Here is a 13577-nt window from a genome sequence, read left to right on the forward strand (position 1 = left end):
AGTGTTCTTGTAAGTCTTGGGCGCTTACTGTACGTCATGTTGTTGCCATTGGCCTCACTACATCGACTATATTTTTAATTTTCTTCAGGACAGGCACTGTGTCTTACTCATCTTTGTATTGCCTAAAGTATCTAGTCCAAGTCTTGAATAATGAATATTTTTGTATTTGTTTTGAATCAGACTGATCAGTGAAAAAAATCAAGTTGCTGTTTGCTTAGTCACCTGTGTCTAATTTCATTTTTAAAAATTATCTGACTTTTGGAAAGGGAGTAAATAAACTTTATTTAATTCTAACTTTGCCTTGAAAAGTCATTCAATTTACCTGTGGCTTTGGTGTAGGCCAGCAGCTACAGCTCTGATTGGACCCCTCGCCTGGGAACGTCCATATGTGGCAGGTGTGGCCCTAAAAAGACCAAAAAAAAAAAGTCATTCAATTTTTTTTTTCCCCGTAGTAACAAAGTAGAGATAATTTCCCACTTGCTTTACAGGAAGATTTAAGGAAAAATCAGATCTATAAAAATGTTATTTGCTATTGAAAGGAAATCTTTCATTTTAGAAGTTCTATAATGGAATATTCATTATAAATTGAGCTATCATATTTGGTAAAGGTTTGGAGGAGTTTACTGAAGTTCTTTTCTTGGTTATGCTTTGTACACTGATAGCAGAGATATTGGGCAAATTCATACCATGTTTATATTTCTTGGTAATTTGACCAGATTTACTGGGTTGAATATGAAATGGTGGTTTTTCCCAAATTTGGACTCTCATCTCACTAACTCAGAGAATCATGCTTTTGTGAACCTGTTGCTGACTAGAGTGTATTAAATTCCTTTGATGTGTTGAAATGAGCAGAGAGGTGTTTATGTTGAGACTTTTCATTGAACAGCACCTCGGTGCTAGGTTCTTTGCTACTCTTATTATAATAAATTTGTGTATATAGTTACATTTTTAACTTTATTTCATGCTTTCATTAGGCCTTGTGAAAAAGGGTAAAGAGCAAAATACACAGCGGAGCTTTTTTCTCAGAATGAAGTGTACCTTAACTAGCAGGGGGAGAACTATGAACATAAAGTCTGCAACATGGAAAGTAAGTAAAAATGATTTGTGAATGCACTTGATTTATAGATAAATTAATACATCTTGACATTGCTAGAATTAAGACAGCATTAGAACTGTGAAGGAAGACTTACTGTTCCTTGGCATTTGCAGATTTAAGTCCAAAGCAGAGTAGTAATTCACCAGTTTGAGGCATAATCTTAAATTAGTCCATTGTGATGTTATTGGCTTTGCCAATCACTCAGTGTTTAAATCTTCATAGAGATTAATTTTCTATTCATTGTTGTATCATTTCTCTGCTCAGTGTTGAAACACAGTCATCAGAGTAAGAAAGAACTATCAAACAGCTGCAGTGACCAAGTGAAAGAAAAATCAGCTCAGATTTGTATGAAGGAAATTTTTTTTAAAGAGTAATCTATGGTGCCTGAGGCAGTGTTATAGGGAAAACATTTATTGATTTTCAAGATTTTAGTTGACCTACTAAAGACAGTAAATTTTATCATAGCTTACTAGCCATGTCAGACTCAGCTACCTCTGCATTTTATTTTTAATAAAATTTAAAAATTTTTAAAAACTTCTTTGTTTTTCTTCATACACAGGTACTTCACTGCACAGGTCATATTCATGTATATGATACCAACAATAACCAGTCTCAGTGTGGGTATAAGAAACCACCTATGACGTGCTTGGTGCTGATTTGTGAACCCATTCCTCATCCATCAAATATTGAAATTCCTTTAGATAGCAAGACATTTCTCAGTCGTCACAGTCTGGATATGAAATTTTCTTATTGTGATGAAAGGTAAATGAAACAGAAAATATAACTTTAGGAGTTCTCACTGTGGCATAGCAGGTTAAGGATCTGGCATTGTCTCTGTGGTGGCATGGGTTCGATCTCTGGACTGGCACAGTGGGTTAAGGATCCAGTGCTGCTGCAGCTGTGGCAGAGGTCACAGCAGCAGCAGATTTGATCCCTGGCTTGGGAATTCCCAAATGCCACAGGTGCGGCCGTAAATTGTGTGTGTGTAAAACTTGAAATTTTTAATTGGTCCACATTTTTTAGCATTTTTTTATACTATTGACTGTAGTAGAGACTGTGCATGCTTCCATCCACTTAAGTTGAATACAATAATATATATATAATAATATATCCTAGAATTTTGTAAGATTAATTGATGGAATTATTCATCCACGTTTATTGAACATTTATTATGTACTATGTATACTTATTCTACCGGGTGCTATCCAGGTGCTTTTTTCTTTAGGAGCTCTAATTTATTTAAAGAAAAAATAAATATATTTCAGAGACATACAATGCATAATTTGAGGAAAGATAGATTTGGAAAGAAATTTTTAATTTATTTTTAAATTTTATTGGAGTATAGTTGACTTAAAATGATGTGTTAGTTCCAGATATACAGCAAAGAGAATCAGTTATACATATTCAGATATCTATTCCTTTATAGATTCTTTTCCCATATAGGTATTATAGAGTATTAAGTAGATTTCCCCATGCTATACAGTAGGTCCTTGCTACCTATCTATTTTATATATAGTAGTGTGTATATATTAATCCAAACCTTCTAATTGATCCCTTTCTCCAATGTTTCCCCTTTGGTAACCATAAATTTGGTTTCAAAATCTTTGAGTCTGTTTCTGTTTTGTGAATAAGTTCTTTTGTATCATTTTTATTAGATTCCACATATTAGTGATCTTATGTGCTATTTATCTTTCCTAATCTGACTGACTTCACTTAGTATGATGATCTCTAGGTCCATTCATGTTGCTGTAGATGGCATTATTTCATTCTTTTTGTGGCTGAGGAATATTTCATTGTAATATGTACTACATCTTCTTCTGTTGATGGACATTTAGGTTGCTTCCATGTTTTGACTTGTAAATAGAAGGCATAAGGAAGAGCAGGATATCAAGGCAGAAAAACATATCCCTAAAAGAAGAAAAATCCTAGAAAATATAGTCGCTGTCCAGGTTGAGTCAATACACAATGAAATACTCCTCAGCCATAAAGAACAAAATAATGCCATTGGCAGCAACATGGATGCAGCTAGACTCTCATACCAAGTGAACTCAGAAAGAGAAAGACAAATACCATGTGACATTACCTATATGTGGAATTCAAAATATGACAAAAATAAACCTATCTACAAAACAGAAACAAATGCTCAGATGTAGAGAACAGACCTGTTGGTTGCCAAGAGGGAAGGGAGAAGGAGTGGGATGAATGGGGAGTTTGGGGCCAGTAGGTGCAAACCACTACATTTAGAATGGATAAGCAACGAGGTCCCACTCTACAGCACAGGGAACTATATTCAGTCTCCTGGGATATACCATGATGGAATATGAGAAAAAGAATGTACGTATGCATGACTGGTCACTTTCCTGCACAACAGAAGCTGACACAACATTGCAAATCCAATAAATATTAAAAAAAAAAAATGGTTATCACATATCTTCAGACTCTATGTTCATGGAGTAATTTGGGAATAAATCCATAATTTGCTGCTGGGTACTGTAGTACTTCGCAGTCTGCTGTATTACATTATGATTTTCCCTGGCAGTTTTTGGGTGGCTTCCAAATCACTGACAGGAGAATTTTGCTCCAGGCACTGGAGCTGGGGCTTCAGGAATTCCTTGACACAGTTTTGAACTGGTTGTTCCAAGTTTGGTTATTCCAGGCTTGGGGGCACCAGGTCTGGCTCTTCCAGGTTTGGTTGCTCTAAGACTGGCTGTTCCAGGTCTGTTTGCTCCATGATGGGTTATTCCAACTCTGGTTACCCTTCATGGGCAGGTTTCCAGAAGTGTTCACCAGGCATATTTGGTGGTAGGAATAGAAGCCTGGGGATTCTGTACTGGCTAAGCCCTAAATCACACTGTTGCTATTCCTTGGACAGTTGTTTTTCTGCCACCTCTTAGAGTTCATTAGCTTGTTCTGGAACCAGGTCTTAACCTATTTGTAGCTAAGGTTCAGGATATTGGAAAGTCCTTGCGAATGCTGGAGGCTGAGGTATTTCTGCTTCTGAAAACTGTCATTGATGACACAGAGCTGGGTCTGAGAGAACACAGTTCTTACCGTCTACTTCTTGACTGGAACCTTTACTTCTTTCTTTTCTGTGCTCTTCTCTTCAGACATGGGCAGTGGTTTTATTCTGGGGCATGTGGGAGAATCAGGGCTGTTCAGTTTCTGTGTTGAGGGTTTAAGCACATGACATCTGCAAGGAGACATAATTTTCTACAGACCTGTAAACGTCAGGCATTGGTGAAGATTCCCTAGAATTGGATGCTTTGGGGACAAGCTGGATCCACACTCATGCTGAGTTGAAGAGGGAAAAGAAAAAAAGAAAAAAAACAAAAACAAAGAGCTAAATTGTAGGAAAAGTCCAGGCTTTAAGTTTTTAGGTAAAAGAGCTTAGAAGAATATGAAGATCTCCTCCCAGTATAAAAGTATCAAAAAAATGGGATGAAGTGAGTCACCTTTGCAGTAACAGGCGCTAAACAGCCCAATCTAGCAAAATGAGCCTATTTAAAAAAATTTTTTAATGTAAAGCTGTATGAGATATTGGTATATTTTGGAGATTAATCCCTTGTTGATTGCTTCATTTGCAAAGGGGATAGATTACTTTTGATTGTGGACTAGAAAGGAAAGTTTTTGGTCGTCTCCTCACCCTACATAGTTTCCTGAGCAGTTTCATTTTTGGCCACGGTTTCTGTTGCGACTTCCCGTATTTCTATTTATAACTATTTCCATTTCATTGCCAATTTGATATTTTTATCTGGAGGTATGTTCTTCTATATTATAAACTAAAAATTTCTGAAACTAAACTGAACCACTCCTACCCCAAAACAATTTCAAAAACTGCTTTTCCTCTTATAATGAATATCATGATTGATATACCACAGTATACACATGACTCCAGCAAAAATTAAGTCATTCTTAACTTTTCTTTTGCTTTCATTATCTACACTCAGTTGGTCTCTAAATTTTAATAGATTACCATTTGCATGTATCTCTTGATCCATTTCCTCCTTCCACTCTTGTCTGCCTGCCTTTGAGTTCTTCAGCTTATTATTACATTTGGCATGAACTGCATCTCTGCCAGCAGATTTGTGCCCTTTTAATCTCATCCAGGTTTCCAAGAAGTGGACTTCCTAATGTGAAAATTAGATCATGTCATACTCCTGTTGAAAATGCCTCAGCTGCTTCCCTCCTTCATCTTCACATACCAAAAAAAAAAAAAAAAACAAACAAAAAAAAAACCTTTTTTGTTTATAAATATATTAGAAGGATAGCACATTTTTATTTATCAAAATAAGACATGCATTTTGAAAAGCTGGGGGAAAAAAACAGGCCCAGGCAATAAAATCTAAACTTCTTAGCATAGCAAGCAAAGATACTTATGATCTGGCCTCTTCTGACTTCTCCAAATTAATTGGGAGGAGGAAAAGACCCCCTTCTGCTGTGGTCGCCTATAGCCTGAGAGCTCCACATGCTGTTCTGCTGTCTTAGTGCAATGATGCTATCCTCAACTCCAAACACATACTTAGCTTCCAAGAGCTACCTACTGCATCTATTTGTAGAGCTTTCCTTGTTTCTTTAAGAAATTACTGTTTCATGTATGTAAGTCTGTCATGGCCTTTTTTCTGCTTTTGCAATTATTTGCTTGCTTGTACCATTTTTTGCTTTAAGGCTGTATGACCATGGCTGAAAGCATATGTTCTGTAGCTAGACTGCTAAATCCTGACTGCCTATATCCGGGTGACCTTAGACACATTACTTCTTTTCTTTGTGCATCATTTTCTTCATCTTTAATAATCTCTACTTTAGATAAAGTATAATGCGTGTATTAGTATCATCTTCAACTTGAAGATTATATGAGGAAAACAACTTTAAGTCCTTAGTGCTAACTATAAAGTAGATAAGAAGCCTCTGCCCCACTGTACAAGGAATGTGAGAGGGCACTGGCTTTGTATCACATAATCCTTGATTCCATGCTGGCTTGCAGTCCTGGTAACAGTGTGACCTGGATCTTAGGCACTGTTGTAAATCTCATGGTCCTTATCTGTTAAAAAAGGGTCATGCTTGTAAGGATTAAAAGAGTGTTGAGCACCTATTACACACAGTGACTGTTTGACCGCTGGGGTTAGAGTTAAGAAAAATGAAGATAGAAGAGCCAAGAAGTATTTTATGGCATTTACTGCCAGTGTTTATGTCAGTGTATGATAGAAGAGAGATGCCCTTCCTTTTTTGAGGAATTAGTTTTTATTTTTTTTATTTTTTTGTCTTTTTAGGGTGGCATCCATGACATATGGAAGTTCCCGGGCTAGGGGTCTAATCGGAGCTATAGCTGCCGGCCTACACCAGCCATAGCAACACAGGATCTGAGCCGCATCTGCGACCTACACCACAGCTCACAGCACTGCCAGATCCTTAACCCATTGAGTAAGGCCAGGAATTGAATCTGCATCCTCATGGATACTAGTTGGGTTTGTTACCGCTGAGCCATGATGGGAACTCTGAGTAATTAGTTTTTATTTTATTTATTTATTTTTTAATGGTCATACCTGCAGCATATGGAAGTTCCTGGGCTAGGGATCAAATCAGAGCTATAACTGCAGGCCTACACCACATCATACCTGACATGATCCATCTCAGCAGCCTTTGCCGCAGCTCGTGGCAAAGCCAGATCCTTAACCCACTGAGCGAGGCCAGGGATCAAACCTTTATCCTCAAGGAGACTGTTTTTTAACCCACTGAGCCACAACGGGAACTCCTAGTTTTTATTTTTTGAATTCAATAGTAAAGTATAGGGATGGGCTGGGGAGAAAGGAAAGTGATAGAGCTAGAATGAGAAAACAAGAAAGGGAGTGACATGACCCTTCTGTTTGTATCAGAAGATTAACAGAATGGGAGTTCCCATCATGGCTCAGTGGAAATGAATCTGACTGGCATCCATATGGACGCAGGTTCGATCCCTAGCCTTGCTTGGTGGGTTAAGGATCTGGCATTGCTGTGAGCTGTGGTGTAGGTCGAAGAAATGGCTCAGATCTGGCGTTGCTGTGGTTGTGGTGTAGGCCAGTGGCTACAGCTCTGATTCCACCCCTAGCCTAGAAACCTCCATACACCGTGAGTGCGGCCCTAAAAAAAAGAAAAAATTAGCAGAATGGTTGTGACAGAGAAGTAAAGGCAGCCTGTTGAGAGATTAACCAAATGAGGTTTTGATTCTAACCAGGAGATTGTTGTTTTCTGGTTAGAGCTTTTTCTAGGAACATCTCATAGCTATAACCCCTTAGAACCAAGATATAGAAAAAAGTTTGCCCAATTTTGAGAAAATCTAATGTATCAAATTTCTTACATCCAAAATATCCCATAAATGGCTATTAATTATTGTACTAATTTCCACTTATAATCACTGAAATATTTATGTGAGCATCTGCTATGTTCATGTCATGATAATTGGCATTAAAGTAGAAATAAGGTTAATAGTTCTGCCCCATAATACTTGGAACAAATGAACCATATACCGCATAGTTGCTTTAGGTTATAGGTTTACTAGTCCATTAAAAACACTTTTTGGTCAAATTTTCTGGATCCTCTCTTTTTTGGTACAAAAAACTATGTGATTCTCTAAAGTTAAATTAACTTTACTTCTCCCTCAAATATGAATAAAATTGACCATCTAGGAAAATACGCAGTTTATATTTTGGCATCTTTTATCCTTTAGTGATAGATGTACCTCAACTCAGATTGAGAAGCACTGAGTAAATTAGAGCTTCTTAGCACCATGTACAAAGCCCTCATTAATCTGATCCTCCTGCCTACTTCTCCAACCTCATTTCTTCATACTTGCTCCCAATAACCACATCAGAATCTTTGTTACCTGCACAGTGTCAGGCATTTTCTCACCTCCATCTTTTCTTGTAGTGTACCTTCTTCCCAAAATGGTTTTTGTTCTTTGAGCCTCTTCTGTACTCAACTCATAAGTCTCCTAGAAGACGCTGTCCTTCACCCCACCATTCCTTATCATGGATAGAGGTGGTTCCTCTGATTCCTAAAAGATTCCCATCACTATAGTTGAGACATAATTTCATAAGTAGTGTGGTAAACACACCAGAAAATTCATCATACATTGAGTTTTGCCTTTGCATTTTCACACCTAGAACAAATGCCAGGCACATGATGGAATATAAAAGTTTAATGAAAAAAATTATAGCTCCATAGAATTTGATTTAAACGTATAACCTATGTAAAACCAATTAAAATTATCTTTAAAGCATAATTAAATCAGATTATTTATAAAAACAATTGTTCCCTTTGTAATGCTGCCACCTAGTGTAGATGTGCTTGTAAAGAATTCTGGATTTTGGTTTAGTTTAGTTTTGATTTTTTTTTTCTTCTCAAATCAGCTATTTACCTATTTATTTATTTATTTATTTTGGAATAAACTCTGGCATATAAGTTGTGACAACACAAACAGTATTACTATACCTATCTTCCCTGTATGTTTTCTGGAATTGTTTGGCTTCTTGGATACAGTACATTATATAGCTTTTGCTTGTATCTCAGAAGGTCCTTTGAATTCTAAAGGCTGAGAAATCAAAGAACTTAACTCATGTTTTATTCCCAGAAAAGAAGATAATATTGCTGTCATGCTGCTAAGAAGGCAGCTTTCTCTTTCTCATGAAATGAGCTCCATTTCAGACAGTGATTCCAGACAGTAGTAAGATCTAGTCTCTGTCCTAAAGGAACTACCAGGGAACCACAAGGGGTAACTGCATTACTTTCTTGTTATTTTCAGTTTGATACCATTATCTCATCTGAAATGAATTCCTATAATTTGGGTAATTTCAAAATCTGAGTAGAAGAGCACCTTCCAAAACAAACATAAGTACTTATTTGGTTACCATATTAAAATTCTATAGTAGATACTGGTCCCCCAAGGTGAAGCCCTTCCTAGGAGAACTGTTATATAAAGAATCAGTTTTTGTATACATACACACAGAAAGAATGTGGTTTATGGTAAGATAATTTTATGGGCTTAATCTATATTTTAAATTTAATCTATACTTAATTTATAAATTAAATTTAGTAACTATGGTGTTACTAAAGGTGAGATATAAGTTTAACTAAACACAGAAGGATGTTCTTTACTTTTGAAAATTCACTCATCCATAAGATTAAAGCATGTCACTTACTCCAGAGAAGGAAAATTTTTTTTCACTAACCAGTTTCTGTCATTTTTTTCTTTATACATTTTTTACCTAACAGAATTACTGAATTAATGGGATATGAGCCAGAAGAACTTCTGGGCCGCTCAATTTATGAATATTATCATGCTTTGGACTCTGATCATCTGACCAAAACTCATCATGATAGTAAGTGTAGATCTAACTATTCAACTCTTGCAGTCTTAACCAGTCTTCCTAGACTAAATATTTTAATAGATCTCTTTATAAGTAGCCTGGGTGATTAAATCTATGTTTTATATTTGTTATAACTAATATCAATTAAAGCAGAATCATTTAACAATATATAAAACTTCCCTGGCATTTTAAATACAAAGACTGAAAAAAATATAGAATATTGTAGCATCATTTTCAGAATTCATTCCTAAGTATTCAGAACAGTTAGCACATAGAAGGCATTCAGAAAATAATTGTTCATAGTCTCTAGTTAGTGGAATAATAAAGTGTTTATGAAAATAAAGCACATATTTATAAATCACAAAAATAAATAAATAAATAAAATGTTCAGTGATTCAGTTAATGTACATGTGATCAACAAGATGCACTAGTGGAAGCAAGTACCCTTGACATAAGATCTAATTCTCAGTTTTACTCATACATTATTTGAGGATCCCACGGTAAGTAAAACTTTGGAATTTCCCACTTGCCTCTTTAATCTGTACCTAAACATGGCTTCTTGGTGTAACTGGGGATGCACGAATGTCACTGAATCAGTATAATTAGCCTTAAACTGTTGAATGGGCCCAAGTCTGCAGTCAGGGCCCCAATACTCATGGTAATGTCATCATTACTATTTATCTAGTACTTTCTCCCAAATAAATAATGAAGACTGCCTAGGAGTTCCCTGGTGCCTTGGCAGGTTGAGGATCCAGCTTTGTCACTGCTGTGGCTCTGGTCACTGCTGTGGTGTGGGTTTGATCCCTGGTTGGGCGTGGCAAAAAAAAAAAAAAAAAAAGACTGCCTAAATTTCCAAAAGACTTCGGCATGATATCAATTATGATTCAAATATGCTAGCCCAGCTATTTCAAGAATCTTTGGTTCTCTGGGAAGTGTAGCAGGAATTTAAAGAAACAATAGCAATGCCACTTTCTTGAATGTTCTCTGTGGAATCAGGGTTATTCATTCTCAAATCTTTTTGATACTTTTAATGTATAAGTCATTAAAGGAATTTTAGTCACTGCTGTCCTTTTTCCTGGCTTTCATCTTACTAAAAGTAAAAATTGGCAGATAAGTTTATTTTGGGGATTAGAAGAATGAAATGGGTACATTTTCAGCTATCCTGGGGTGTTTGTGCTGTCTTTCATTTTAAACAGTTACAACTGATTCTGTTAAACATTTCTCCTTTTTTCTAAAAGTGATCAACATTCAGCATCCATTCATTGGACTGAAAATCCAAACTTATTTTCTCTAAATGATTCTTTTTTCCTTTTCACTCCTAGTGTTTACTAAAGGACAAGTCACCACAGGACAGTACAGGATGCTTGCCAAAAGAGGTGGATATGTCTGGGTTGAAACTCAAGCAACTGTCATATATAACACTAAGAACTCTCAACCACAGTGCATTGTATGTGTAAATTATGTCGTGAGGTAAGCTTGAAAAATAAATATTGGGGGGGAACAAGTGGTCATCCTTTGAATACTCTTTTTTTTTTTTTTTTTTTTTTTTAATGAGAGTTGTGAAGTTTATTTCAGGTTCTCTCTTGGGTTTTTTTTTCATATATATTTTTTTTCTTTTTTGCCACACAGGCAGTATGTGGGAATTCCTGGGCCAGGGATTAAATAGCAACACTGGATCCAAGCCGTGTCTGTGACCTACACCACAGCTCACGGCAGTGCCGGATCCTTAACCCATTGAGCAAGGCCAGGGATCAAACCTGAATCTTCATGGATGCTAATTGGATTCCCTTCTGCTGAGCCACAATGGGAACTCCCAGCTGTGTTTTTTGTTTGTTTGTTTTTTAATAAAAAGAATACTGGCCTTGGTATAGTTAGGTTTGTGTCTTGGCTCTGTCCCTCATTAGCTCCATGACTTGAGAAGTCTCCCCATTTTTCTGAATTTCATCCATATAGGAGAGATGATAATACCTCAAAAGGTTAAAATGAGGATTAAGTGAAATTCTATCTGAGATTCCTGTAAAAGGCTGTATGATGTGACACATGGTTCTTGTATATTCACAAACTCTTCTCTTAGTTGATTGGCTTGTGAATATTATGGATATCATAAACTACTCTTTCATTCGCTCTATTTCAGTAAGCACCACTCTCCTTCTAGTCATAGTCAGTCCACCTTCTACATCACTACCAGGCTGAATTTTCTTGCATGGATATTTCATCATCTCATTTTCCTTAGAATTGTTTTAAAAGATCCCTTTATCATCCCCAAGATAAACTCTTGCCTACTTGCATAGCATCATTTCTTGTCATTTTCTGTATTCCCATGATTTCATAGATTTATCCCTCTTTCTAAAATCTGTGGCCACCTCTCCTAGGAAGATTTTGGTCATTTGTTTTTATTTTTGCCGCTTCTGACACCACCCTTTAATGTTTTAAAATTAGGCCAAAGAATTCTTTTGTGATCTTCCCATTATATAAGAATCACCCCCTTGGAATGTCCTTCTTCTCCCCATCCCAATCTGCTGAACAAGTCCTACTTGAGCCCAGATTTCAGCCTTTTTGTGACACAAACCTTCTCCATTTTAGCAGTGGTCACTTTGTATTTCAATTGTTTGCACACCTAGTTTCGCACTGGGTTTTAAAATTCCTGAGGGCAGGGTTTTAAACTTTGTATTCTCAGTTCATTTAATATTTGTTGATTAGGAGCAATAAAATTAGGCCAGACATGAGGATGGAACTATTTTTCATCATCCCTCTTCAACTCTATCCTGTAGGTGGTATCATCAGATCATTTCCTTACCACCAAGGAAAATACCATGCCCTTTTAGAAGAACCTTGCTCATTTATCTAAGTATCTTTATATTTTAGGACCATGCTTCCTATATTAGTGTCAAAGACTTCTGTGCCACTTTCATCACATGTGGGCACAAAAATTGTGAACATCTGTTTATTGTCCTATATGTTCTCGACTATTAGCATTTCTTTGTCACCATCTGTCTTCCCAAAGGAATAGCTGAAGTTTCTTAATTGAAATTAGTCAAATACTTGAATTATCTTGTACTGTGAATTTTAATAGGTCTTTATCTCATATTATTATTTTAAACTCTGAATGTGACCAAGTATGCATGAAAGATGTTTTAAGAGTCGTCTTCCCCACCCCAACCCACTGTGTCAGGTACTCATTTAAGAATCTCTTTTTTTGACAGTGGTATTATACAGCACGACTTGATTTTCTCCCTTCAACAAACAGAATGTGTCCTCAAACCAGTTGAATCTTCAGACATGAAAATGACTCAGCTATTTACCAAAGTTGAATCAGAAGATACAAGTAGCCTCTTTGATAAACTTAAGAAGGAACCTGATGCTTTAACTTTGTTGGCCCCAGCTGCTGGAGACACAATCATATCTTTAGATTTTGGCAGCAATGGTGGGTCTTTAGTTATTTTGCTAATTGCCTAAACTTTAATATTTTTTGGTGGTATAATCATTTGGACCTTGTGGTGTTTGCCCTGTAATTTCTCAGAATTCCTGCTTTTGTCACATTGTTGGAAATTGTGCTTCAAAGTGTTCTTAAGGTATTTCTTCTCCCAGTTTTAATTTTTCTCAACTACTCTATATCCTACTGTCGTATTTCTTCACAGTAGTTCTATTGCAGTAGGCATAGTTGCATTAAAGGATAAATAAGCAGTCTTACCATAATATCAAACATTGAAAAAGAAACCTAATTTCAGGCTTGGTTAAATTTTAAAGAATGAAAGGTATGAGATGTTGGAATTGCAGGGGGGTGCATGCTATATGTATTAATGGGAGTTGTCAGCATTGGAGTAGAAAGGTAACTCAGACTTAGGGTTATACTGTAAAATCATAGACTTCTGGATTAAGTGAAATTTGTTACCATTTTTGTTATAGTGAACTCAACCTTTTGTAAAAGGGGGTCTTAGGAGTCCCCGTCGTGGCACAGCAGAAACAAATCCGACTAGGAACTATGAGGTTTCGGGTTTAGTCCCTGGCCTCGCTCAATGGGTTAAGGATCCAGTGTTGCCATGAGCTGTGGCATAGGTCAGAGACACGGCTTGGATCCTGAGTGGCTGTGGCTGTGGTGTAGGCTGGCGGCTACAGCTCCGATTCGACCCCTAGCCCGGAAA

At 36.6% G+C, this 13577-nt stretch overlaps 2 protein-coding genes and 1 pseudogene across 5 annotated transcripts in view; 1 reads left to right on the top strand and 2 right to left on the bottom strand.

The window, feature by feature from the left end:
- Positions 1-13577, top strand: part of HIF1A (hypoxia inducible factor 1 subunit alpha) — a 48504-nt gene that overhangs the window by 27138 nt on the left and 7789 nt on the right. Inside the window, 5 exon segments of the mRNA NM_001123124.1 lie at positions 975-1087; positions 1656-1858; positions 9341-9447; positions 10758-10905; positions 12639-12859. Coding sequence (NP_001116596.1) covers positions 975-1087; positions 1656-1858; positions 9341-9447; positions 10758-10905; positions 12639-12859 — 792 coding nt within the window.
- LOC146406958 (uncharacterized) overlaps positions 1-13577 on the bottom strand; it is a 31690-nt gene that overhangs the window by 4406 nt on the left and 13707 nt on the right. The window contains exons 3-6 of one of the 4 annotated variants that reach the window (XM_084982938.1): positions 7979-8123; positions 5070-5223; positions 4148-4387; positions 1191-1403 (exon numbers count right to left, since the gene is read on the bottom strand). The gene's annotated coding sequence lies outside the window, so the exon portion shown is untranslated. Of the gene's footprint in view, positions 1-1190; positions 1404-4147; positions 4388-5069; positions 5224-7952; positions 8124-13577 lie in introns of those variants that run through there. The other 3 variants (XR_014820336.1, XR_014820337.1, XM_084982944.1) reach the window with 3 other exon arrangements.
- LOC106507611 (homeobox protein NANOG pseudogene) lies at positions 3373-4517 on the bottom strand (annotated as a pseudogene).

The sequence above is a fragment of the Sus scrofa genome, chromosome 1 (genome assembly GCF_054392235.1).
Source record: "Sus scrofa isolate SSC_HxYL_T2T_F1_AM1 chromosome 1, Sscrofa_HxYL_maternal_Yorkshire_Landrace_v2.0, whole genome shotgun sequence".
Classification (NCBI taxonomy): domain Eukaryota; kingdom Metazoa; phylum Chordata; class Mammalia; order Artiodactyla; family Suidae; genus Sus; species Sus scrofa.